The sequence below is a fragment of the Orcinus orca genome, chromosome X (assembly GCF_937001465.1).
Source record: "Orcinus orca chromosome X, mOrcOrc1.1, whole genome shotgun sequence".
Classification (NCBI taxonomy): domain Eukaryota; kingdom Metazoa; phylum Chordata; class Mammalia; order Artiodactyla; family Delphinidae; genus Orcinus; species Orcinus orca.
Genome location: NC_064580.1, coordinates 129,579,332 through 129,606,740, shown reverse-complemented (window position 1 = coordinate 129,606,740; position 27,409 = coordinate 129,579,332). Strand labels below are relative to the sequence as shown.

At 46.4% G+C, this 27,409-nt stretch overlaps 1 protein-coding gene across 3 annotated transcripts; it reads left to right on the top strand.

Annotated features, from left to right (window-relative positions):
• The first annotated feature begins 8,056 nt into the window (after nt 1-8,056).
• Nucleotides 8,057-27,059, top strand: GABRE (gamma-aminobutyric acid type A receptor subunit epsilon). Of its 3 annotated transcripts, XM_049705032.1 has the most exons (10): nt 8,057-8,158; nt 12,279-12,499; nt 12,940-13,007; nt 17,787-17,821; nt 17,918-18,007; nt 18,746-18,828; nt 20,191-20,328; nt 24,403-24,555; nt 24,673-24,872; nt 25,153-27,059. In XM_049705032.1, the coding sequence occupies exons 1-10, from the start codon at nt 8,103-8,105 to the stop codon at nt 25,519-25,521; spliced, it is 1,413 nt and encodes a 470-aa protein (XP_049560989.1). In that variant the 5' UTR covers nt 8,057-8,102; the 3' UTR covers nt 25,522-27,059. The 3 variants fall into 3 exon arrangements, with proteins under 3 accessions (XP_049560989.1, XP_033269467.1, XP_004284131.1); XM_033413576.2 differs by having other exon boundaries at nt 17,787-18,007; nt 24,751-24,872; XM_004284083.3 differs by having other exon boundaries at nt 17,787-18,007.
• Nucleotides 27,060-27,409: the final 350 nt, after the last annotated feature.

Below are 27,409 nucleotides of genomic sequence, written 5' to 3'. Positions count from 1 at the left end.
TAATTTTAGAACTGAGGCCCAACCAATGATGTTATAGGTGATGCATCAGAAAAGAGAGAACACCTGCTCTTTACAAAGGCCTTTTTACATTGAAAGTACATACTTCCTTGGTGAATTCACCTCTCAATCTGTTGGAACAAATCTTTTGTAGAACAGGTTGCTTTGCATTGTAGATTCAATGGTGAAGCTTCCATCCAAGGAGGCTCCCAGAGCACTTGACCAAGCCCAACAATCCCAACTGTTACAAATGATTGGCAGCCGGGCCCAGCAGGCATTATGAAATTGTTAATCGGTTTTCCACAGGTTTGGGAGGAGAAATGCCTTTCATTAAATAAGCTACATTTGTCCAGAGCACCAGGGAAAATGTGCTCCTCCTGGGAATTCCAACAAGAGACTCCCTAACCTACAAAAAGGCAAGGAAGTGTGTCTGCTGAGGAAGGGCAAGGGAACCACAGACTCTTCCATCTAAGTGCCTAGCTCCATCCCCACCAGGAAACCACCCTACTCCCAATTGTTGCTGAAGCATTTGTTTGTTTCCTTGGGAACTTTGATAGTCGGGAAAATCTTACTTAGAGCTGGGGTGAAGAAATATAGCTCCTCAGGGCTATTCGTGCTCAGAAGCCCTGTCCCCTGAACATCAGGCTTGGGAAAATAGGCAAGCCAGTAAACCATCGAGACTGTTGCAAAGTCCTGCAGTGCTGAAGGATGAGTCATCTGCTTTTACCACCACTTGAAATAAATGATAATGGCTTGGCAGCCTCTCATATATTAATAGCCTTGTCATTTTACCTTCCTCCTGCTCCCTTTATTTCTCACTGGAATTAGAAATGGCAAAAATGGTTTCAGAGCTGATTGCCCTGATTTTCCAAGCTGCCCAGAAAGCCCAGGACATTCCCTGCACCCTTGCCAGATTGACACTCCACTGTTTTTATCCTATAGTCATTCTTGGCTATATTACCAACTTTAACTGCTTCATGCCATTTCATACTGGAAATTATCAGATTTGTTTGCTTGTCTGTGTATTGCATGTTTCCTTGCATAACAATGTAAGCTTCATGAAGGCAGGGAATTGTCTGGCTTGTCACTGTATCCCTAGCACCCAGAACAGCATTTTGAGAAAGGCGAGGGGACACTGGAAGTGTTGCCTCCTCTCTAAACAAAGAAGGATACACGAAGGGGGCAAGGGGTGGTAATGGAGGAAGGGTCTCATGAAGGGGAGAACAGAACTCTCTGTAACCAGGGGCTTTTTGCTACAAATTAATACACACAAGTCTCTTGCACTCCTATAAATTAATGATGAAAAATCTGAAAGAGAAATTAAGGACATACTCCCATTTATTACTGCAACAAAAAGAATAGAATATCTAGTCATAAAACTACCTAAGGAGACAAAAGACCTGTATGCAGAAAACTCTAAGACACTGATGAAAGAAATTAAAGATGATACCAACAGATGGAGAGATATACCATGTTCTTGGGTTGGAAGAATCAGCATTGTGAAAATGACTATACTACCCAAAGCAATCTACAGATTCAATGCAATCCCTATCAAACTACCACAGGCATTTTTCACAGAACTAGAACAAAAAATTTCACAATTTGTATGGAAACACAAAAGACCCCGAATAGCCAAAACAATCTTGAGAATGAAAAACGGAGCTGGAGGAATCAGGCTCCCTGACTTCAGACTATACTACAAAGCTACAGTAATCAAGATAGTATGGTACTGGCACAAAAACAGAAAGATAGATCAATGGAACAGGATAGAAAGTCCAGAGATAAACCCACACACATATGCTCACCTTGTTTTTGATAAAGGATGCAAAAATATACAATGAAGAAAAGACAGCCTCTTCAATAAGTGGTGCTGGGAAAAGTGGACAGCTACACGTAAAATAATGAAATTAGAATACTCCCTAACACCATACACAAAAATAATCTCAAAATGGATTAAAGACCTAAATGTAAGGCCAGACACTATCAAACCCCTAGAGGAAAACATAGGCAGAACACTCTATGACATGAATCACAGCAAGATCCTTTTTGACCCATCTCCTAGAGAAATGGAAATAAAAACAAAAATAAACAAATGGGGCCTAATGAAACTTAAAAGCTTTTGCACAGCAAAGGAAACCATAAACAAGACCAAAAGACAACCCTTAGAATTGGAGAAAATATTTGCAAATGAAGCAACGGACAAAGGATTAATCTCCAAGATTTACAAGCAGCTCATGCAGCTCAATAACAAAAAAACAAACAACCCAATTCAAAAATGGGCAGAAGACCTAAATAGATATTTCTCCAAAGAAGATATACAGATTGCCAACAAACACATGAAAAAATGCTCAACATCGTTAATCATTAGAGAAATGCAAATCAAAACTACATTGAGGTATCACCTCACACCAGTCTGAATGGCCATCATCAGAAAATCTGCAAACTATAAATACTGGAGAGGGTGTGGAGAAAAGGGAACACTCTTGCACTGCTGGTGGGAATGTAAATTGATACAGCCACTATGGAGAACAGTATGGAGGTTCCTTAAAAAACTAAAAATAGAACTACCATATGACCCAGCAATCCCACTACTGGGCATATACCCTGAGAAAACCATAATTCGAAAAGAGTCATGTACCACAATGTTCATTGCAGCTCTATTTACAATAGCCAGGAGATGGAAGCAACCTAAGTGTCCATCATCGGATGAATGGATAAAGAAGATGTGGCACATATATACAATGGAATATTACTGAGCCATAAAAAGAAACAAAATTGAGCTATTTGTAGTGAGGTGGATGGACCTAGAGTCTGTCATACAGAGTGAAGTAAGTCAGAAAGAGAAAAACATGCTAACACATATATATATAGAATCTAAGAAAAAAAAAAGGTCATGAAGAACCTAGGGGTAAGATGGGAATAAAGACACAGACCTACTAGAGCACGGACTTGAGGACATGGGGAGGGGGAAGGGTAAGCTGGGAGAAAGTGAGAGAGTGGCATGGACATATATATACTACCAAACGTGAACTAGATAGCTAGTGGGAAGCAGCCACATAGCACAGGGAGATCAGCTCGGTGCTTTGTGACCACCTAGAGGGTGGGATAGGGAGTGTGGGAGGGAGGGAGACGCAAGTGGGAAGAGATATGGGAACATACATATATGTATAACTGATTCACTTTGTTATAAGGCAGAAACTAACACACCACTGTAAAGCAATTATACTCCAATAAAGATGTTAAAAAAATGAATGAGACAAACATTAAGAAGAACAGAATATGACAAAAACTGGTTAGAACCTACTGGGCCCAAGATGGCGGAAGATTCCACTGCTGGTTGGCCTTGAGACTCATTATATGCTCATTGGAATACATTAGTATGCTAAATGACACACCCACAGTCACCATGACAGTTCTGAGGCTGACCAAAAAGTCCAAAAAGTGAATGGTGCCCCAACTCCTGGAAATCCTCACCCCTTCTCCAAGATAGAATAATCCTCCCACTTGTTACCCTATGATATTACCCAGCATGTAAAAGCTAACCACCCCCATACCTCAGGGCTCTCTCACTTTCCAAAGAGATGACGCCATGCCCTGGGGCCGCCTCTTGCCTTCTGAGACAGCCCACACTCTGTCTATGGAGGTGTGTATCTCTCTAAATAAACCTTCTTTCACTTTACTATGGCTCACTCTTGAATTCTTTCCTGCTTGAAGCCAAGGACCCTCACTTGGCAGCCCATCCCAGGGACTCTCTCAAGACCTGGGATGTGACCCTCATCTCATGCCCCATTTTTTCCTATAACAGTTCTTTCTCCAGCTTGCCTCCCCCAATGTCCCAGGTATCTTGATCTTGCTGCAAGCCCAGATACTTAACAAGCTAAGAGTCTTGCACAACTTCTCGGGGCTTGTATTTTTCACTTGGCCTAACAGGAAAAGCACATTGTGCATGTGGTACAGTTTGGGCCAACCTAGGGCAGGAATACAAAGACTTTTTGACCAGAAGCTCTGGTTTTACCACTGAACCACGTTTATAGCAGGGCATATGTGATTGGATGTTGGTTATTAAATGTGATTATTCACAACTGACAAATGGGTTGCTCATAGCTATTCTGATGAATGGGTAGTTTGGTTTAGTGATGAAAATACAGCTACTATATTAGCTTTTTTGTTTATATCCAGCTTGAATATCAAATTGAAGAGAGACATATTTGGCGTACAAACAACCCAGGATAAAGTGGGCACGTGCACGTGGGTGTGCACATGCGTGCGCACACACACACACACACATATCTAGACAGTAAATGTTAATGTTCTTGGAATATTAGAAAGTGAAATGCAAAATGCCAGAGTCTGTTCTCACTACCATGACTAAAAGCTCTTCCCCCTCCTGCCTTCTCTATTTCTGTTCACCACCCTGGTCACCTGGGGATGACCCTATGTCTTCTCCAGCAACACTCCTTCCTTTGCCTCCTCCCCTACTCCATCTAATGAGCCATCAATTGTGTCAATTAATTCTCCCCCACAGTGCTCCCTCCCTTCTAACCGTCCATGTGGCTCTGATCTCATTCAGATCCTTATAACTCCTTTTTCTAAGAGAAAGGAGGTTTCAGTCTATTCTTCCTGCAAACACTCTTGCCTGCCTGCACCAGAGGGATCTTCTTTTTTTTTTTTTAACATCCTTATTGGAGTATAATTGCTTTACAATGGTGTGTTAGTTTCTGCTTTATAACAAAGGGAATCAGCTACACATATACATATATCCCCATATCTCCTCCCTCTTGCGTCTCCCTCCCACCCTCCCTATCCCACCCCTCTAGGTGGTCACAAAGCACCGAGCTGATCTCCCTGTGCTATGTGGCTGCTTCCCACTAGCTATCTATTTTACATTTGGTAGTGTATATATGTCCATGCCACTCTCTCACTTTCTCCCAGCTTACCCTTCCCCCTCCCCATGTCCTCAAGTCCATTCTCTAGTAGGTCTGCGTCTTTATTCCTATCTTGCCCCTAGGTTCTTCATGACCTTTTTTTTTTTTTTAGATTCCATATATATGTGTTAGCATACGGTATTTGTTTTTCTCTTTCTGACTTACTTCACTCTGTATGACAGAGTCTAAGTCCATCCACCTCACTACAAATAACTCAATTTCGTTCCTTTTTATGGCTGAGTAATATTCCATTGTATGTATGTGCCACATCTTCTTTATCCATTCATCTGTTGATGGACACTTAGGTTGCTTCCATGTCCTGGTTATTGTGAAGAGTGCTGCAATGAACACTGTGGTACATGACTCTTTTTGAATGATGGTTTTCTCCGTGTATATGCCCGGTAGCGGGATTGCTGGGATCTTCCTGAAGAACAGTTCTGACATGCAGTGTCCCTTTTCAAAACTCTTGTGTACCTTCCCCTTTGCCTACAAGATCAAGTGCAAGTTCTTGGCTTGGAATTCAAGGCCCAGCATTAGCCTATTCAGCCTCCCACTCCAGCTTTCTCTCGCACAAACTCCTCCTTATTCTCTATTAAGCACCACGCATTTCTGATTTCAGCACCTTGGCTGGATCTCTGCTTGGAATGCCCATCTGTGAACCCCTGCCTGTAAGACCCATGTATGGCTGCAAGGTTCAAGTCCATATGAAGGGCAGGATCCTCCTACCTACACACAGCTTCCAGGACTGCCCAGTCAGATGGAGGCCCATCTTCCTAGAAACTCCAGGGCAATCATGACTTCCTAACTTGTGCTAGTAATTTCTGAGAGAAATCCCCTCTCCTGTCTTGAAACACATGTGAGAGCCAAGAATTGCTTTTGAGGCCTTACTGTATATTCATCCATCACCAAGTCCAGGGCCTGGCATAGACAAGCACTTGGGAAGTACTCAGAGAACCACAACACAGTAAAAAGGCCTTGCCTTTTGGAAGGCTCCAGAGTTTGCAAAGGTTCTTGCAGTCATCCAGTGGATGAGGTTTATAAGGAAGATGGCAAAGTGTGATTAATCTCAAGCCTTAAGAGAAAGCTGCCCTGGGGGTGTCATCTGATGAGAAAGCTGTAACCATCTGCCTCTTTTGGTGCCTGGATTCAGTCACTCATTCAGCAAATATAATTTGCCAGTCATTGGGCACTGCACTCAACCCAGGGGAATGCAGGTAAATCAGACAAACCTCCATCTCCTGGAGCTCCAGTGTCAGTAGAGAAAAAGACATTCATCTAAGACAGTTCAAGTCCAAGGCTGGCTACAGTAAGTGCAGAATCGCCTCTCTCTGCAGCAGTCTGGTGATGGGCAAAAAGGCAGATTTCTCTTTCTAGTAGGCTCAGGAATGCTCTGCATTTGCCTGTTCCCTGCTCTGTAGCATGTTTACCTAGGGCAAGAGTGGCTCCTAACTTGCAGGGCCCAGGGAAAAATAAAAATTCAGGGCCACTTGTTCAAAAATTATTAAGAATTTCAAGAAAGTAACAGCAAAGCATTAAACAAAGCATGGGGGCACCTCTGCGTGCAGGGCCATGTCGAGCTGAAAAGGCCACATGCCCATGAGGCTGGCCCTGCCACACAGCTGGGAAGCATATACACAGGAGGCCTGAATGTGTCCTGCAGTCTTTTCTTCTCTCTTGCACAGTCTGAACGGAGCCAGATCCCAGTGAACTCAGTGGCACTTAGACACACACAGGCCGGTAACAAATTTTTGTTGGGTGCCCACTGTGTGCCCAAAACTCATCTTAAGTTTCAGGGATATGGTGAAAAATCCAGACAGACACGTTGTTTGGTTTTGTTTTGTTTTCTTTTTTGTTACTGAGCTTGCTCCATAAACGAGCTCACAAAGAAATGCCCAAGAAAATCATCAGTTAGTGAGCAGTGTTGTGAATATGACAAAGCAGAGTGATGAGATGGGGGTGGGGTGATGGAGAGGGTGTATTAGATTAGCGTGGTACAGCAAAGCCTCTCCAGGGAGCCGTCCTGGGGGCTGGGATGCACACAGCCCTTTCTAGAGCAACAGGTGAGGATGCTGCTAGTGTTTGGCATCAGCTTGACAGGCAAATCTCTGCAATCCCTTCCCCTCTGACGTGAATCATGAGGGTCTAGGCAAGAAAGATGAAGTCCGAGGATGCTTGAGACTTGAGATGTCCCCCCTGAATGGGGCCACTGACCCCTGCACCCCACCTCCACCCCTAGTGCCTTCTCACTTCTGGCATCACCAGGAGCCAGAAAGATATAGGCAGCCAATATTGGAAAGAGGATTTCCAAGGTCCCTCCACCTCAGGTGGTCCCTCTCACACCCAGGCCCCTGGACTGAACTGTGAGCCACATTGTGTCATTGTTTCCTTTGGGATCAGAGAAAGTCCTACCCTGAATGCCTTGGGCTGGTCCTCTGTTGGTGGGTCCTCCCCCACCCCTAAATACCTGGGGAAATGGCCTGTGTGGTAACTCAGATCAGAGCTTCCTGGGGAGACTCCCAAGTCTCTTTTTTTCCTCTGTGCCAAGGAAGATGCTAAGTTACTCAGCTTCCTTTGGATGCCAAAGGATGTGCTCTGAAGGACTGGAAGGTGTGTAGTGAGGGTGGGGGAAATCTCAGAGGTCAGGGGACTTGGGAAAGTGATGAGATGCAACAGGTGGTGGGGGGATCCAAGGGCTGGAAGCCACAGTCTGACCCCAATGCGCACCAGCGGGCTGAGGGAGTCGCAACCCCCCACCTTGCCCCTGCCAGGCCCAGTCTGCAGCCTCTCTCCCAGCCGCAGCGGCGGGCCGCCGGTTTCCCCGCCTGGGGCCCGCACACCGCAGGCTCGCCTCTTCCTCCCTCCCCCGCGTCCCCCGCTCCTGGCTGTCTGGCAGCGCTGCGGTGGTGGCGGCGGGGGGCGGGGGGGCCTTGGCGACAGGGCTCCTTCCTCCTCTCCCTCCTCCCTACGCCCGCCGGAGCCTACCCCTCCCTCCGCAGCAGCAAACACGTCGTCGGAGATTTCCATCGGGGCTTAGGGGGCGGGGCCAGGATGGGGGGCGTGGGGCGGGGCAAGTGGGAGGAGTGAAAGTTGGAGCCCAACAAAACCCTCCACACTGCGCTCAGTGCGGCCAGACCTTGCGCAGCGACCTCCGCACAGGTGGTCGCGCCGGTCCCCGCCACGATGTTGACCAAAGTTCTCCTGATCCTACTGGGCACGTTCATAATCCTTCCGTCGAGGTAAGTCTCCAACCCAGGACTCAGGATCCCTCCGAGCCCAGCTCCCTCTCTCCGGGAGCGAGGCCGGCTCCTGAGACCCCCGCACCCCGTGTTCCTCGAGCCCCGCGCCCACTCTGCCCCTGGCCCTCGCACGGTCTAGCCTGATCCCGCGTCCCCTCGACGCGCGCGGCAAGCCTCCGCACCGCTTCCCCTAGGACGAGCTCCCTGGGCCCCTGAAGGGGCTCCCAGGAAGGAAGACAGGACGCCTGTCACCTGGCCGCTCCTGTCCCCCCTCCCTCTACTCCTCGGGACTCCCGCTCTCCAAACCACTGCGGCGGCCGGGGAACGAGAGAGCACGTCCCTCCCTTTCTGAGCCTTTCGAGGCAAGAGGCGAGCGGCCAGGGCAGGCTCGCGCTTCTGGGGACTGGGGGGATTGGGGGACTTTGGGAAGGTGGCGCCCAGAAAGTCGTGCGGGCAGTGGGTGGAAACTGCGCTTGAAATGTTTGAGTGTTGACTAGTCTGTCCTCTCGTTCAAAAAAAAAAAAAAAAAAATATATATATATATATTTTTTTTCCTGAGCGCCTAGTGAGTACCAGGCACTGTGCCAGACAACTCTGACTTTACTTACTTCCCTTCCCACCACTCCTCTTGGTGCCAGTCCCAGGCAGGAGCCCTGGTTTAGTCTAAGAGTTCCCACCCCAGCTGTCCACCTCATCCCCCCTCTGCTGCCAGCTTCTCTCTTCCGCCCTTATCTCCCCAGACACCCTGCTGGGTCTTGGGCAGATGGGAGCCAGAGGCCAGAAATGGTAATCTCTTAGGTCTGTGATTTGGGTCCTGCATTTCAATACCTCTCCGCTTTTCAAAAGACTAGCAGCAGGTTTCCCCTGAGCAGCCAGCTTCCCTTACACCTTCTTCTGGCCCTGGGACTTTGCCAGGAAGGTTGTCCCCTGCATTTCTGGCTTTTGAGGGTGGAAGATGACTGCTTCATATTTTTGAGATGATTTCCCATTGGGCACAAGCTGTCACAAGTTCCTAAGCTTCCTGATCTTTCCAGCATTCTAGAAGCCTCCATGTCACTGGATTTGTCTTGCTTTTCTGTTTTGGGGAGGGGGAGAGGGGAGATGGATTCTCTCCCCACCCCAAAATGCTTTAGCTCCTCAAGGGAGGGGCTGTGGGGCTCCCTGCTGACTCATTGGTGCACTGGGGAGTGGAGGGGCTGGCCTCATCAGGGGGCTTGGTAAATATTTCTGAATGCGTGCTAGGAATTTCCAGTCATCCACATCACTCCAGATGTGAATTGGACTGGTTGGGAGAAGATGACATGGTGACTGGTTAGGGCAAAAGAGGGGTCTGTGGTGCAGAATGAGGGAGAGGGAGCAGAGAGGAAAACAGCAGAGAAGAGGGGCCGTTGTGATGGAAACTAACCTTCCAGCCAGGGGGAAGGGCTGCAGTAACTGACGTTCAGACACTGTCAGCAGGGCAACCTGTGATGTCATTAAAGAGCTGGGGAGGTGGCAGCGGGGTGTGCTGGCAAGGGCCACCTTGAACCACCTCCCTCTGGTCCAGGCTCAGCTTAAAATCACTTGTGTGGGCACAGCCCCTCCCCCCATTTGGGCCTCAGTTTCTCTATCTGTAAGGCGAAAAAGAGGACTGATTTGGAAAAATACAATCCAGTGGCCCTTCTCATGGTCCCTTCCCTCTCCCTAGCTAGTTGACTGAGCATCCTCATGGGGGAGGGGTTGCAGAAATTCACCTCCATCTTAGATCATCACATCTAGAGGATTGTGGATGCCTGAAAAGCCCCCATGGAAAGATCCCACTAGTCCAGTGCATGAGTATTTTCACTTTTCTGTTATTTCTAGCTTTGAAAGTGGGCTTAATGGCTAGCTGAGGAAAGGTATACATTGTCAGCAGCCCCTTAACCCCAAGGATCCCAGGATGAGGGTGTTTTTGTTGTTGTTGTTGTTCATTTGAAATTTTTTTACTGACAAAAGCTATTTGTAGGATGACAGCAACCTCAAGACCCTCTGATCTCACTTTCATAGCAGACGTAGTCTGGGAGCAGAAAGGCTTCGGTGGTCTTAGGGCCTTTGCTTGTTTGTTTGCCTCTTGAACCTCGGGGTTTTGTTGTTGACTTTGGACTTCTGGGAGGGGGTCATTGCAGGCTCTTGGGTGGTCTTGGCTAACAGTGCCAGTCCTGATCATGCCTTGCTCCCATTCAAGTCACTCATTTTGCAGGGTACCAGTTCCCTAGTTCTCCCTCCTCCCCTCCCACGGTGGCTGGCATGATCTACTCAGATGACTGGGGGAAAAGCCTCAGGGAAAGAGGACATCTCTGGATATGATATTTGGAAATGGAAACTGCTTTTCCCAAGCCCAGTTCTTCCCTTGCCCACAGTGGGAATTAGCCACTTCAGACATAAGAAATGGCATAGACTTGGCACATCTGTATGCCAGTTAAGCAATTCTAAGAGCTTGAAATACTGCAGGAAAACGCATTTTACTGCTCAAGTTGGCAGTTCCTTGGTCTGCAGTACAGAGACCATGCCCCCATCTCCTGCCTTGTTAACCCCTTATTTGCAGAAGCAAGTTGTCCAATTGCCTTTGTAAAAATAAAATCATTTTGGAAGTGTAACAGAATATAAAAGTGTAAAAATCAGGAGTAGATTTTCACAAAGTAAACATGCCCATGTAACCAGCACCTAGACCAGGAAATAGAACATTGCCAGTCCACTCCCCCACCCCTCAAAAGCTTCACCACATTCCCCCTCCAAGTACACCCTTCTCCCCAAAGGAAAACACTCTCCTGCCTTCCAACATCACAGATTAATTTTGATGATGGCTTTTTAAAAAGCTTTTAATTATAAATTTTTTTCAAAGACATATAACAGTAGAGTGAATCTCCATGTACCCATCACCAGCCTCATTAATTATCAACTCATAACCAGTCTTATTTTCTCTGTATCCCACCCACTCTCCATTTCCAGCTTAAATTCTTTTAAAGCAAATCTCAGACATCATATCATTTCATATGCAATTATTTTAGTATGTATTTCTAATCATAAGGACTTCAAAAACATAATAAAATACCACTATCACACCAAAATTTTTAGAATAACTTCTTCATGCTGAAGAAACTAACCAGTCAGTATTCAAATCTTCCTTATTGTGTCATAAATATATTTTTGTTGTGTTGTGTTTGTTTTGTTTTTTATGCTTTGCCTTTTAAAATCAGGATTCAAATAAGGTCCATATATTTGCAGATTTCAAAATACTTTTTATTGAATTAGAACATATATGCAGAAAAGTGCTCAGATCATAAGTGCACGGCTGATGAGTTGTCAGAAAATGATCACACTGGTATCAAGACACCCCCTGGTGCCCCCTTCCTCACTGCCTCCCAGCAAAGGTAGCATGGCCCTGATTTCTAACACCATCAGTGAGCTTCATACATTAGCAGATGGCTTTTTTAAGTTTTAAAAAATTTTTAGTTTAATTCTTTATATTATTTTTTGGCTGTGGTGCATGGCTGTGGCACTCAGGTTGGACTCCTGTTGACCATCTATTTCCTGAATGACAGTCTTTGTCTTTTCTCAGTGCTCAGAGCTTCCCCTACCCCCAGCCCCCAACTCCAATGCAATGGAGTATCCCAAAAGCAAAGAAATGCAGAATTTTCCCAGTGTCCTAGCCCCCGCTGGGAGAGTGCTGTGGCTTTCCTGAGCATTCCTCAGCAATCCTGGCCCTCTGCCTGCCCATTTGCTCCCAGGTGTCACTAGTCAGGCAGACTAAGACCAAGGCTGGTAATGGCAGCTGATTGGCCAGAGCTCATACACCAATACCCTCTTGATTTTACGTTAAAAATTCTTTTAAAATCTCAAACTTGCTTTTGTTATTGATTTTTTTAAAATAAAGTATGACCATAAAAAAAAGGATAGCATGGGAAGTTCCCAGAGAGCAGCAGCTTTAGAAGAAATTAACAAGAATAATCTGTTACTGGCTCTTAATTTACTGTTACCAGTCATTCTTTAACTATGCCCTGGGTTGCAGGCTTATTTTGGTTTGCTTCTGTCCCAAGAAGTACCAGCTGGGTCCCCTACAGAGCAGAGGACAGAGCTTCACTTGTTTGTTTGTATGTTCTAGGATTGAAGGACCTCATGTTGAATCAGAGAAGGGACCCTCTGCCAGTGATGATGATGTCTACGGCCCCAAACCCCAGGCTCCTGATAAGGAACTCCCCCCTGAAGAAATAAAGCCCACTGCTATTGATACCCATGACAGACTTGGCAAAATGCCAACAGCCACTGAAATCCTGGATGGTATCTTGAATAACTATGACTACAAACTGCGCCCTGGCATTGGCGGTGAGTAGCAGAACACAGTTCTCCCCCACCCCGGAGGGGAGGAGGATTGAGGGCCTAAGTGTGGAGAATGGGCCTGGGGTGTAGGTGATAGTGCCCTGCATGTGGGCAGGAACAACTTTTGCTGACCTGCCAGGTAAGAGATGTCAACTCTGGTCTCAGCAATGCCATTGACCTTGGTCTAGATTTTTCCCTTCTCTCACCCTCAGTTTGTCCAACTATAAAATGAGATGACTGGACTAGGTGATTGACCTTCGAGGTATGTTCAGCTCTTAACAGTCTATGAATTGGATCTTGCCATGAAAGAATAAAGAAAGAAATGGTATCGGATGTTGAAACCATGTAGTCCAACCCTTACCCCCTTTATTCCCCACTGACCACACCCTCCCCTGCCCCATGCTTCTGTTTAACACTTACCTCTGCCACTTCTGCTTACTTTACAGAGAGGCCCACTGTGGTCACTGTTGAGCTCTCTGTCAACACCCTTGGGCCTATCTCTATCCTGGACATGGTGAGTACTGAGCTTTGATTATAGTGGGGCTTTCACATACTTGTTTTTTCTGTGTGTCTGTAACAAGAGTTTTTGGGGGGAGAGATTTTAACAAACATGGACTTGAGAAGGAGGCTGAAAGGAACAAGTCCCTTGCTGCCTGAAGAGGACCTTCAGAATCCTGACTGTATCTTCCTGTCTTTCATTCAAAATAAAAATAATAAAGCAACTTTAAACAACACAGTGGATTGCTCTTTTCTTCTGATAATGAATTTTTTTGGACTTAAGCCTGTAGTTACCAACTCTTCCTCTAGGAGTGTTTCTCTAATTTTGCCCTAGTTCCTTGTCTCCTTTTCTTTCTTTCCTTTTTTTTTTTTTTACATCTTTATTGGAGTATAATTGCTTTACAATGGTGTGTTAGTTTCTGCTTTATAACAAAGTGAATCAGTTATACATATACACATGTTCCCATATCTCCTTCCTCTTGCGTCTCCCTCCCTCCCACCCTCCCTATCCCACCCCTCTAGGTGGTCACAAAGCACTGAGCTGATCTCCCTGTGCTATGCGGCAGCTTCCCACTAGGTATCTGTTTTATGTTTGGTAGTATATATATGTCCATGCCACTCTCTCACTTTGTCACAGCTTACCCTTCCCCCTCCCCATGTCCTCAAGTCCATTCTCTAGTAGGTCTGTGTCTTTATTCCCGTCTTGCCCCTAGGTTCTTCATGACGTTTTTTTCCCTTAAATTCCCTATATATGTGTTAGCATACGGTATTTGTCTTTCTCTTTCTGTTGCTATCATCCCAGTGTCACTACTGTCCCCAGTTAGCCTCCATTATCTCCCACTTGATATATACAAAACACAAGGTCCCTGCCTACCCCCCAATCTACCTACTAACCTGGCCTCCTGAGAGATGTGCCTCCTGCAGTCCTGACCCTGCTTAAAGCATGAAGTTCAACCCCACACTCTAGCAGTCAGGGCTCTCCATGGCTAGAGCCAACCCAGGGCTCTATTTTTATTTCTTTTCACCCCTTTAGAGACCACATGCACTAGTCACACTAGCATACGGGTGTTCCCAGGCTATCTGGTACTCCTGAGCCTTTGTTCAAGCTGTTTCCACTTTGGGATGGCATTGTTCCAATTTTCTACCTTATCCTTCAACTTATATCACACTTGTTTACCTGACCTTCTCTACCTCACTGTACTGTAATTATGTACTCTGTCTGCCTTGCTCTGTCAACTATGGGTTTCTTGATGTCAGGGACCCAGTATATATTAGCTGAGCAAACGAATTATAAAAGATGTTCTGCAAATGTTACTTTCATCTGCGGAGCCTGATAATGAGGAAGGCTGTGGTAACCAAATCCATCACAGCCATAACCTTGACCTGGCTCAAGTCAGACACAGTTTTAGCATACACACTGGTACCCAAGAAGCACCATGTGAGTGGGTGAGCTCAGAGTCTAGGCTCTGAGATGGCACTTGCAAATAGACACTCAAAGGTAAGTAAACATTCATGGAAGATCAAGGTGTTTACATAGGCTGAGTGGAAGAGTGGGGTTTCCCACTGTGATGCTTTGTTTGGCTGCCTAGTTCTTGAGGCACAATGTACTTATATATGGCTATGCAAAAAAATTACCCTAAAACACAGTGTTTTAAAATGACAAGTAGTCATTAGGTCACAGCTCCTGTGGGTTAGGAATCCAGGCATGACTTAGCTGGGTCCTCTGTTTCAGGGTCTCACAAGGCTGCAGTTAAGGTGTCAGTTGGGGCTGGGGTCTCATCTGAAGACTCGACTAAGGGAGGATCCACTTCCAAGTTCTCACGTGGTTGTTGGCAGGGTTCAGTTCTTCTCTGGCTGCTGTCTGTAGGCCTTCCACAGTCCTTGCCATGTGGGCCTCTCCATCTGGCAGGTGGCTTCCCTTAGAGTGAGCAAGAGCATGAGAAAAACTGCTGAAGATGGAAAAGCCATGAACTTTTGGGAAATAACAAGGAAGAAGAGAAACATGAGAGGAGACAGATCTTTTTGAGTTTCTGTTGACGTTTTAAAGCTCTTTTTTTCCTCTTCCCTTGATGTCAGATTTACTCTTTTTGCTGTTATCAATGTGCTTACCACTAAGTGAGTATGAATTTAGCAATCAGTTTGATTAAAATTGTTGATAAACTAAGAAACGCTGGGTTCTGAGCCAGAGGTTGAGTTCTTCTGGTCCACCATCATGGCCACTGTTTACTGTTAACAGGAAAGGGACCTTTCAGATCATTGGTGGGGGGATGGAGAAAGTGGCCTGAAGAGTAGTAGAGTATCTGTGGCTACAATCTCCTTGCTATTTGCGTAAGATATAATTTTGGGAAACCTATTTCTATCATCTGCAAGAGCCTGTGTGGCAGCAGAGCAGCAGCCCCACTCACAGTAGCTGAATACCCTATCCCTCTTTGCTCTATGCCTACTAATGTTGGCAGCATTGGGCTCACCTGAAGTGATGATACCTGACAAGCCTGAGAGATACAGTTTAATAACCCAGCAGTCACCGAACCTGGCATGCAACACAGAGCTGGTCCAAAGAGGAGCCAACAATTTGATTTTCTTTGGCTGGTAACATAGTGCTATCGCCTGGGCCAAGTGCCTTTAGAACATTCCAAACACTTATGTGGTATTAAATTTCCCGGAGAAGTCTGGCTTTCTACATACTTCCAAATAGTTCTTTAAAGCTGTGGGAGGTCCCAGTCCTTGTACAGGCTACTTTTCTCTGGTGATTCTGTAGAGTCCAGTACTTGGTGAGGAGGAGTTCCAACATCCTTCAGTCAATCAGAAGTTGCGTAGAGCTCAGAATTTGTCCTCAGGGAGAGAAAACAAGCCCCCTTGTCAAACTGGGGAAAAACTGAACCGTTAGTTATCAGTTGATGTGTAGTGAAGTTACAATTGGAATCTTGTTAAATAGAAATTAAATGCTCATTTGAAACACTCTAACATAGAGCAGGAGCCAGGCGTGGATTGTAGAGGGGAAGGCTTCCTCTGGCTACCCAGAAGTTCTGTAGGCCAATTTGGAACTGCCAGCCACTTAGGACTGCAGAGCCACCCTGAAGGCCACTTGTAAAGGCTGGTGTGGCTGGGCAGGGCAGGGCTGGGGGCTCCCATGTGACTGGTAGCCAGGCTGCCAGCTTTTTTCTGTGTGATGCTCTGGACTCCTCGAGGGAACATTCTCGGCCTGGGGGTCTGGCTCCCTGCAATTTTGCAGTGGCTCTCACCACCTTTTGGCCTGATCAGCAAAGGCAAGCAGGGATTGTATTGACCCTCTGCATCCCCACCCTGAGGGCTCTACAGGCCTCCCAGGTTGTGGGTTTCCAGTTGGTGTTCATTGTTTGATGCAGGATAACTCAGGGGAAAGACCTAGGGGTCCTGCAGAGGAAAACTGGACCTTGATCCTAAAGAGATTCTTGGAGCAAGTGAAGTAAGCACTGGAGAGGAAGATGGGTGAAGGTCGTCCCAGGGCAAGGCCATGTTAACGGTGCTCTGAGCATCAGAGCCAGTATGTTCCCATGAACTGTTTGAGTTTGAACTTTGAGGCTCCTTTCTCTCTGAGCCTCAGTGTTGCTACCTCTAAAATAAAGGAGATTGGCCTAGCCCTCAAGGTTCTACCTTGGCATAGTTCTGGTACTTGCTGTTCCAGCAGCTTCCTTCAGTTCTATTACAGTCTGTTTTTTCTCTCTTCAATACCAGTGGTGAGATTTCTAGCTTCTCATGCTTCTTGCTATTAAAAATTCTTTTTGATGTTTAGTAATTTATAGGCTAATGAGAATTGTAAGCTTCTTGAAAGTCCAATCATGAGAATTTTGTTCACATAGCATTTGTCTGGTACATAGAAAACTCTCAATACAATCCTCCCTCAGAATATGTTGCAGATTGGTTCTAGGACACCTCCCACCCCCACAGATACCAAAATCTGAGGATGCGCAAGTCCCTTATATAAAATGGTGTAGTATTTACATATAACCTGTGCACATCCTCTTGTAAACTTTAAATCATCTCTATATTACTTATGACACCAAATACAATGTAAATGCTATGTAAATAGTTGTGAGTGAGGGACAAACTCAAGTTTTGCTTTTTGGAACTTTCTGGAATTTTTTGGGGGGATTTGAATCTGCAGATGTGGAACCCACAGATACAGAGGGCTGACTGTAAATGTTCTGGTTAAATACTACAATCCCTTAAAATTTCTTTAATTAGTTGCTACTCAAACCTCAGACTACCTCCCTCTGCATGTCTGTGAGTGGTAAAGTTTTATTAAATTGAATCCTTATCTTCAAAAAAAATAATTTATGGGCTATGCAATATCTAGAGACCAAATAATCATGGGTTAATTAACATCTGTGCTCCCCAAATAAAAGCTGAAAGGGGCAACTTCACTGTATGCAATCAAAAGTGTGTGTGTTTGTAAATGTTTAGAATGATTTTGACCTGAGATCTTTGATTTGCTATGGAAATATGGGGGCTGAGTGGGTGTTGGCCTGCTACAAGGGAGTAGTTACGTGATGAGGCCAGCCTGTACAATTAAGCCACCATCACCTGTGTGTTTCTGGATTAAATGCATCTTCCCAGATTGTTGTTCATTCAGGAATGTTTTTTTCTTTTGGGAATACCTGGAAATAGAAAACATCCTACAGCCAAGCTCATGCTGTTTTCCTCTGTGCAAACCTAAGTGGGTCCCTATCTACTTGATAGGCCCATCACAGGATGGCATGGGAATGTTCTTTGCCTGCACAGCCCCAAATGTGTGCTTTTCTATCCTTGCCACCAGGAATACACCATTGACATCACCTTCTACCAGACTTGGTATGATGAACGCCTTCGTTTCAATGGCAGCTTTGAAAGCTTTGTTCTGAATGGCAACTTGGTGAGCCTGTTATGGATCCCAGACACCTTTTTTAGGAATTCTAAGAGGACCCAAGAGCATTCGATCACCATGCCCAACCAGATGGTCCGCATCCACAAGGATGGCAAGGTGTTGTACACAATCAGGTATGTCAAGCCTCTGGAGTCTTGCCTCTTGAGACTCTTCTTCCCCTCCTGAGAATTTTTGCCAAAGAAACATGGGCAGAGGTTTCATCCTGAATGATACTTCTAAGGGCCCCTCCAGCTTTCCTAGACCATGAGCTCAATCCCCTCATGTACTGACACACACACTAAGGCCTCAAAATAGAAAGATATTGCTTAAGACCACACACCAAGTTTGTAGCAGAGCTTGGACTGATATCTAGTTACTTGGCTCCAAGTCCAGAGCTCCCCCAACTAGAATGTAGCACGGTGACTGTGTTGTGTAGACAGTTCCACCCCAAGTGGGCACTGGATGTAAAGACATGTCCACAGTGGTGGAATTGTCCAGGCGGAGCAGCAACACAGCAGTTGGAAAGATACCTAAGACCAGGCTGGATACTTGAATGCCTGGCTGGGAAAGGTTGTGTACAGGTGATAAGGTGGCAGGGAGGCAATAAAGAGTGGGAGAGTGTTGGCAGGTCCTTGAAGGTGGGATGGGCAAGAAGCAAAATTCCATCTAAGTTAGTCCATACGTTTCTCTGATGATGGAGACCAGAGTAGCCAGATATTTCCAAGCTGTTCTTCCTCTCTTTTTGTCTCTCCTTTGAGCTCTTTGTCTCAGCTCCCACCATTGCCACACATTGGTGGTGGTCCCCAGGCCCAAGCTGGGTGGATACCTAAGTGTTCAGGGTCAGCCTAATGAGGCTCCTTTCTCCCTTCCAGGATGACCATTGATGCTGGATGCTCACTCCACATGCTCAAATTTCCAATGGATTCTCACTCTTGCCCTCTGTCTTTCTCTAGCTGTGAGTACCTTCTTAGGTTTCTGGGGCCCCAGAGTCATCATGCTGGGCCCCTTCTTTTTCTCATCCTTTCCCTTTACATTTTTCTGCCTCTGCTTTTTCCCCTAAGATGGTGCCAAAGTTGTCCAGGACCTCCCAATCCATCCTCATCTCCTTTCCTGCTAACAATACTGTGTTGCTTAACCTGGGCTTCACGTTGGGTTCATCCTTCTCCTGTCCACCCCACCTCAAATCAGTCACCGGCCTCTGAAGTGTATCTCAAGTATGTCGGCTTTCCATCTCCACTGTCACTACTACCTTGGTTTAGGTCTTTGTCATATTCCACTTGGACTTTGCAACATCTTCACTTTGAAGCTGAACATGTTCAAAACTAAATATATGGTCTCCACCGAACCTCTACCCCCAAGACAGATGTGTTGCTTCTGTGTTCCCATTTGTCTCATTGAAAGGCACCATCACCCACTCTGTTGTCCAAGCCAAGAACTTTGATGCTTCTTTCTCCTTCACCTCCCCATCTATTCAATCAACACATCCTGTTGGTGTTCCCTCCTGAATCTCTGTCGATCCTATTTCTCTGCATTCTCACTGCCACAGCTTCGAATCCTGCCTTCATTCATTTTATTGTGCACTGGTTACTGAACTGGCCTCCCATAACTGGTCTCCCTGACAACAGGCCATCCTCGTATAAGAACTAGAGTGACCTAGCTGAAGCATCATCTAGACTAGGTCACTTCTTAGTTTCAGATCCTTCCTGAACTCTCATCGATCAATTCCAAATTGCTTAGAATAGTCTTCAAGGCCCTTCATGAACTGGCCCGTGCTATCTACTCCTACATACCTCATCCATCCTCTGTGGGCTAGCCATCCTGAACTTTTGACATTTCCATAATACATCAGGCATTTTCATCTTTCTGTGCATAGAACACCCTCCTCACCCCTTCAGCCTCATCCATACAGAGAATGTTTATATTGGACTTTTAAGACTTATTGGGAATGTCACCTACTCTCTGGAATCTTTTCTGGGTGTGTCCCCAACTGATCTTTCCCTTCTTTGTTTCCACACTCTCCCATGGGCGGAGGCTTCTCAGATGTATTCCAACAATTACAGATGTGTACTTACTGTCTTACTCAATAAAATGTGAGTGCTTGAGAGCAGGGCTCCTGCCTTGCTTGTTTCTGTATGTCCAGCACAGGGCGTGGTACTGAGGAATGCTCAGTAAATGCACTTATTGGATGGACTTCAGCAATGAGGTAAGAGAGGTAAGGTCCCACAGCTGGTGAGGCCAGAGTCAGACACCATGCTGGTGGAGACCTCAGCTGGGCTTCCCAGTCTCACATGACTCTCCTTCCCACGTTGCCTTACAGTTTCCTATCCTGAGAATGAGATCATCTACAAGTGGGAAAATTTCAAGCTTGTAATCAATGAGAGTAATTCCTGGAAGCTCTTCCAGTTTGATTTTATAGGAGTGAGCAACACGACTGAAACTATCACAACCGTAGCTGGTAAGTGTGCCTTTGAGCCAGGGCTAGGCAGCAGAGGCCCAGGAGGGTGGTAGGGATGACTGGAGGTGGCCATCCATTCATCCAAATGCTTATGTAATCATCCCATGAAAATACTGTAGAACATGGCTCCTGTTTTGTAAATGCTAAGCACTTACAACTGTTTGCAGAGGAAACTGAGACTTTGTAACTACATCTCAGTCTCATCTGCAAAGAAGTAAGTGCTTTGCCAAGCCCCGCAGAGGGTAGGTAAGTAGATTGTTTTATTGCTGTCAAAATTTGCAACTAGGTTTGTCATGCACACCCTTCAGTTTCGAAGTCTTTGTTACAACTGACCTACTTGGATGACTTTGGGAAATGGAGGTCATGTGACTTCTACATACTCAGAAGCAATCCAAGTGGTTCTAGTTGAGTGGGATGCAAAGCCCTTCCTAATGGGAGGTGGAGGCTTGAGTTGTGTCATCAGCTAGGTGAGGGCTGGGATAATATGGAGGAGGTTTCAGCAGCTACAGTGGCTGCTATATCAACATTTATTTTAAAGGAGCAGGTCTGATACGCACAGATTCCTGTGAAAGACTTCATGGTGGATTCAATGTGGACATGGTGATCACTGGTTTTCTGACTTTGTCCCTAACAAGGACTAAAGGGGAGGGTCCTGGGTCTCTTAAACTTTAGCTCCCAATTAGGTGTGAGTGTCTTTGCTTGTGTTCCTAGGTGATCTGAATGAGGAGCCAAGGGACCTCCCTAGCGTTGCTCCCAGAGCAGCCCTGGAAACCCTCTTCACACATACTGACCAAGTCAGGGCAGTGGCGGCACTGCCCTCATCGTTTCCAGAATACGGATGGAACCAGTCACCCAACCAGCCATTTGCCATGGGAAGCGTCTTGCTTTGCTTCCATGTGGCTAGGCGGAAAATCTGCTTTTTCTTTACTTGTTGAATTGGTCACTGGGTGAGGGATAGCTCATGCTCATCCGGCTAGAGCTTTGCTTGCGCAGCACTAGGCAGGGGCAGAGGGCTGCTTTACAAATGCTTTCCTTTTTCTCGGGGGCTCTGGGTAAACAATTTTACTACCTTTGACTTAGGACCCTTGCTCTTCTGCCAGCTAACCATTGGCATGCCTCTTGCCTTTCTGCACCTCAGTTTCCCCAGACAGGTTGGGGACCCATCATCAAAAAGCAGCAGAGGAGACAAGGCCCAGGGGCTTTCAAGTCACTAGTGGTTCCGTTTAGTAGATGGTTGTGCATTGTTTCAAAATGGTGCCCTAGTGACTACAAAGCCCCAGAGCCAGCATCATCACCAAAGCAATGACAATAGGTAAGCACCAGTCCTCCTTGGGAGAGAAGAGGTTCTTGGGAGAAAGGAGAAGGGCTTTTTTCTCTTCTGCTAGAGATGAGTTGATCTTGAATCATGGTTTCTTCAGTATCATAGTTATCTTTGGGACTGGACCCAAACTCTTTCAGTCAGTCCCTGGGCAGTTCTCTCCATCTGGAACAAACTTATGTACTCAGCTCCTAAGCGTTCAGAATGAAGTGGGAGCATGCTACTCTGGCCACCTTGGGCCTTCAACCAGAGAATCCCTGCTTCAGGAGGCATTCAGAGAGTCCAGCCTTGCCCCCAGTGAGTGAGTCATCTTTCACTGTTGGCTGTTGAGCTTTTGATAGAATTTTACCCATGATTAGGATTTTGCTTTCTCGCAAGTGAGTTTCTTCCTTCTCTAGACAATTCTGTTCATCAGAAAAATCTCCCTGTTCATCTGAAATTGGAGTCTCTGGAACTTCCACCCATTAGACTTAGTTCTTTTTCCCTACAAATACTGAGCTTACAGTAAGTCCAGTGAGTCTTCCACCGGGTCAAGATAAAAGAACTAGTATTATGGTTCCAGCCCTGGGTCATATTCTTTTATAGACTATACAACCATAGTTCTTTTTTCTCCCCCCTGTTCTTCAAAGCTTTGGCTCCACTCATCCTTCTAGTCCCAGTCCTCTGGACACAGTCTTTTTGATTGTGTTCCTCTGACAGTGCAGTGACCAACTGTGGTCTGGCTAAAGCAGATAAGAGCAGAAAGCATCTCTAGCTTTTTCCCCCTTTGGCTCCTTAGCCCCAGGTATCTTTTTTTCCCTTACCCATGCTCCTCCATTCCTCAGAAATAAGAAAGTGTGTGTTAATATCCTTCACTTGGCCTTAAAAGACAAATTCCCATCTCTTGACAAGTAGAGAAGGTTCTTCTTTGCTGAAATAAATAAAATAAAAATAGAAAAGGCTGATAGAATAATAAATCTTGTTGTAACAAGAATATATAAACTCAGCAAAGTTTTGTGGGGAGTGGTTGTAGCTGAGTAGGGCTGTCTTAAATTGCAGTCAATACCCCAGGACAAGGGAACTAGGATCTTGGTAAATACATTCTGGCTAGTAGGCAAGTGCGAGTGGTCCCTGCAGCAGCCCTGGAGGAGGAGTTCTATCCACAAAGCTACTATTCTGGACACAGGTATTCAACTGACCCCAGGCTACTTCCTTGCCTTTTTCCAGAAGATTCTGAGAAGTCTTGCCCCTTGAGTGTCAGTGCTGACAAGGTGAGTAGGAAAGGCTGCTCTTCTCATTCAGTCCCAACATACCCAGAATTGCTGGGCAGGTGATCTATTTTCTAAAATAAGAAGACACATGGACAGGTTATTGTTCTAGTCTGCCTTACAAAGCTGTTGCCAGGAAGTAGCAAGAGTTGTTGAGCATCTGCTAGGTTCCGGGCTGTGCTGTGCATGGATGGGCAGGAGCGTAGCAACAGGGCTCAGATGAGCCCTGTCATGAAGGGGTTTAAAAACCCACCTAACTCAAGGCCAGGGAATTCTACAGCATCACTGAGGTGGAAAGTTGGAGCTTAGCTTCACTAAGGAGCCAGAATTTGAACTATTATAAATCCAACATGATGTGGAGAGGAAAAAGGGATATTCTGGCCTCAGAAAAGACTCCAAAATCCCTGGAGTCATGGTGAGCATGCAGAGTGTTTGGGATGGGTGTGTCAGAGTATAAGGCAACATGAAATGTACAGTAGAAGATGCCAACTGTAGATATAGGTTGTCATCAGGTCCTGTAGGAGCCATCACTATCTAGGCTGAGAGCCAACATCAAGGACATGATACCCAATGAATGCGAAGACCTCAGTCTGCCTTGTGGATGTATACTCTGCAGACCTGACATCTAGAGGGCTGACTGAAATTTTCACTTTCAACTAATTCTTCTATTTTCTTGAAACACTCAATTTGGGCTAGGGTAATAGACTAAGAACAGGGAGTCCAGGGTTTGAATATTGGTATAAATATATGCATGATATCTCAGGGAATCTGAGTAAATGGGGGTTAGCTTAGAGTAGGGTGTACATGTAAGATGTCAGTTGGAGCCAGGTTGTGGTGAGCCTTTAGTGTCAGATTACAGAGTGTAGACTTGATTCTGTAGCTCCTGTGGAGCAGGAAACCATCAGAGGTTTGGGGTAGGCAAGTGATTTCTTTTGGCCATTGATGGAACAGTGCTAACTAAGGCATTTCACCAGCATATGAATGTATAGGAAGGAGGCTGAATAGCTTCTGTGCTTCCCCCACCACAGATCACTTTTAGTTCATTTCCTGAGAGTATACATTGTAAGGGCCAGTAGTGCACGTATAAGGCAATGATTCTGCAGACTAGATATGGCACCTCAGTGGTTGTAAAGGCCTCAGTCAGCCATCTGGACATTAACTGTATGGTTCTGATATCTAGAAGCCTAACTGATTTTACTTCTTTCATTTGACTATTCTGTCCCCCATCCTGGTAAGACAGATGTGCGATGTGGGCCAGCGAACTGAGAAAGAAGTTATTAAGGTTCTAGCCCTGGCTTAGCTCTTAACTGACCACGGGTCTTGTTGTGAGTCTTCTCTCGGGCTTCTTCTGATCCTCCATGTGTGGCATTGGATTAATGTGCCTCTATCCTAGGACCGTGGTGGTCATCCCATGAGCTGAACAATAGGACCCTTAATATGCATGTCTTGCGTGTGGGAGACCCTCATGGCAATGCTGTAATGAAGTGATAATTTTAAAATATCTTCCAGGCGATTACGTAGTCATGACGCTTTTCTTCAACGTGAGCAGGAGGTTTGGCTTTGTGGCCTTTCAAAACTATGTTCCTTCTTCTGTGACCACGATGATCTCCTGGATTTCCTTTTGGATCAAGAAAGACTGTGCTCCGGCCAGGACTTCTTTAGGTAAGTGGGTAAGGTGAGCATACACATGAGGCACAGAATTGCATTTTCAGGGGTCCTTTCCAAAGTGTAATATATAGAACAGTAGCTCCGCCCACCTCCACTCCTGTGCTTTCACAGGGATCACTTCTGTACTCACCATGACCACTTTGGGCACCTTTTCCCGGAAGAATTTCCCACGTGTCTCCTATATCACAGCCTTGGATTTCTATATTGCGATCTGCTTCATCTTCTGCTTCTGTGCTCTGATGGAGTTTGCTGTGCTCAACTTCCTGACCTACAACCGGACAGCATCCCGTGGTTCTCCGAAACTTCGTCATGTATGAGCTGGGTATGGGAGTGGTGGCAAGGCTTTGGAGTACGGAGGCATGCAAGTGAGGGCACTAGGACTCATGACACTTGGGTGGCCAGCTCACCAAGTGATGGGGGTAACCTGGGGCTTTGGGGGGAGTTGAGTAAACTTTCTGATGTGATGGTGGGAATTCTGGGGGGAAAGAAACAGTGTGCCAAGGACGGAATCTCCAGGAAACCCTGAGGCAGCACCTAGGCTTGGTTCACCTTCCCTTGCCTTGTTCTGACTTCTTCCCTTGTTCCTTTCAGCCTCGTGCCCATGCACGTGACCCAACCCCTTCCCGTGTCCGTGTCATCGAGCATCCGGAAGCTTTTGTGTGCGACATTGAGGACCCCGAGGAGGAGGAGGAAAGTGAGGAAGAGGAGAGTGAGGAAGAGGAGGGCCCATCTTGCCCAGCCCGGCAGTCCGTCAGGCCAGGCAGCACCCCTCGCCCTGGTGGCTGTTGCAAGTGGTGCGAGAAGTACTGCTGCACGGTCCCCACTTGTGAGGGCAGCACCTGGCAGCAGGGCCGCCTCTTCATCCATGTCTACCGCCTTGATAACTACTCGCGAGTGATTTTCCCAGTCACCTTCTTTTTCTTCAATGTGCTCTACTGGCTTGTTTGCCTTAACCTGTAGGCACCAGCTGGTACCCTGTGGGGCAGCCTCCCCAGTTCCCCAGGAGGTCCCACAGCCTTTGCCTAGGGAGTTGGGGGAAAATAGCAGCAGCAGCAGCAGGAGCAAACTAGAGAGTGTCTTTCCTTCCCCCTTGCCCAAATAGAAGCCTGCAGGGAATTGGTCCTTGCTGGCCCTCTCCCCTACCTGGCCCATTCACTGAATCTCCTTAGCAGCCCATTTCAAGTAAAATGACACCCCTCTCTGTTCCTCAAGGGGCATTTATGATGCTCAGGCTTCAAAATGTAGGCTCTCAGTGACCAGCTCCCTAAGATGGTGTCCATGTATGAGTGGATTAGCTATCTCCCAAAAGGGCTAACACCCACTGCCTTTTCCCAGAAAACCAGTACTGCCTTTGTGGTGCTCCAGGCCCAGCTCTGGCCTCAGCCTCAAAGTGCACAGACCAGCTACTTGCCTGTTCCTGACACCTCCTTAAGATGCTGGGCAGCAGTGTTAACAGCAGGAGGGAATCCCCATCCTTAAGTCAGATTATTATTTTCTTGATTCTGTCTCCCTGCCCTCCCTTCCCCTGCAGATAGACGGACACTGACATTATCCCTTTAGGAGGAGGGGAGTCAGCAATTGAGGACAGTATCCCTCCCTCTGCTGCTGTGACATCTCCATCTCCCTTCCCCGCTGGCCTTCATTCCTCATCTGCAGTACCAATTCAATACCTTGCATCCAGTGGGTATCTATTTTCGTGTGTGATGATACTATGACCCCCTGCTTTTTATGCCACCTTCTTCCTCCTACTTGACCCTTGTGACTCTTTCTGTAACTTTCCCAGTGACTTTCCCAGCCCCGACCCAGGTGCTAGGCCATGGTGACTTCCCGGAGCCAAGAAACTAAGGGAACTCTGCTTTGCAGTGGGCATTACCCACATTGATTGGTGCCCAGCTAAGGCACAGCATAGGAGTTCTGCCACTTCCTTGGCCCCTGGACCCATGAACCAGTCCACTCCTATCCCTGGGGCACTCTGACAATCACAATCAATCAATTGAATTCCCTTAAATTTGTATAGCACTTTACCTTTTGCAAAAGCACTTTTGACAAATTATTTCTATTTTGAGTCTCATAGCCCTGTGATATATTCAGGGCAGGATTCTTATCCCCATTTTGCAGATGAGAACCCTGACGCACAGATTTCTATGGGACTGTGGATCTCACTGGAAACTACCCAGGAGCCCACTGTCACCTTCTATACCACATGACAGGGCTAGGCAGCTCTTTTCACCATGATTTGATTCTATAGCCTCTGCTGGCACCCCAGTGGCAGGGCCCAGAGTGGCAGCCTCTTTTCAGCATTGGCCTGCTCAATTCCTGGGCCTCAGGTGCTCAGACTGCCCCCTAAGATCTAACCTCTCCTGGCTCTGGTAACCCAGTGAGGTGAATTTGGACACGCCCCAATGCTTGTATATGCTGAATGAAATCTGTGTCTGTATTTTATTGGGGGGTGGGTAGGATGGGGATCCATCTGCTTTTTGTCACCATCAAGTGAGAAGGGGAAATATATCAATAAATATATCAGCAAAGCATAGAAGGTATGGCTGGTTTCTTGGGCATTCAAGTTTGCTCTCAGCTCAGGTTTTAAATCTTAACTCAGTGACCCAAACATTTGTCTGTTACCCTCTCCCATCCATGACTCCCAGACCTACCATGCACACACCATGTCCCCTTCTCTCAGTGGAGAACTTAAGAGAAGAGAGTGACCAAGCGGGTGGCCCCCTTTTACTGATTCCCTTACTTACTCCTATGCCACTTCTCCCCTCCATGTCCCTTTTGCTTTGCCCATGATTCTAGCTTCATCTAGTCACCTAGAAGTTTCCTAAAGACCATCAGACTCACAACACTC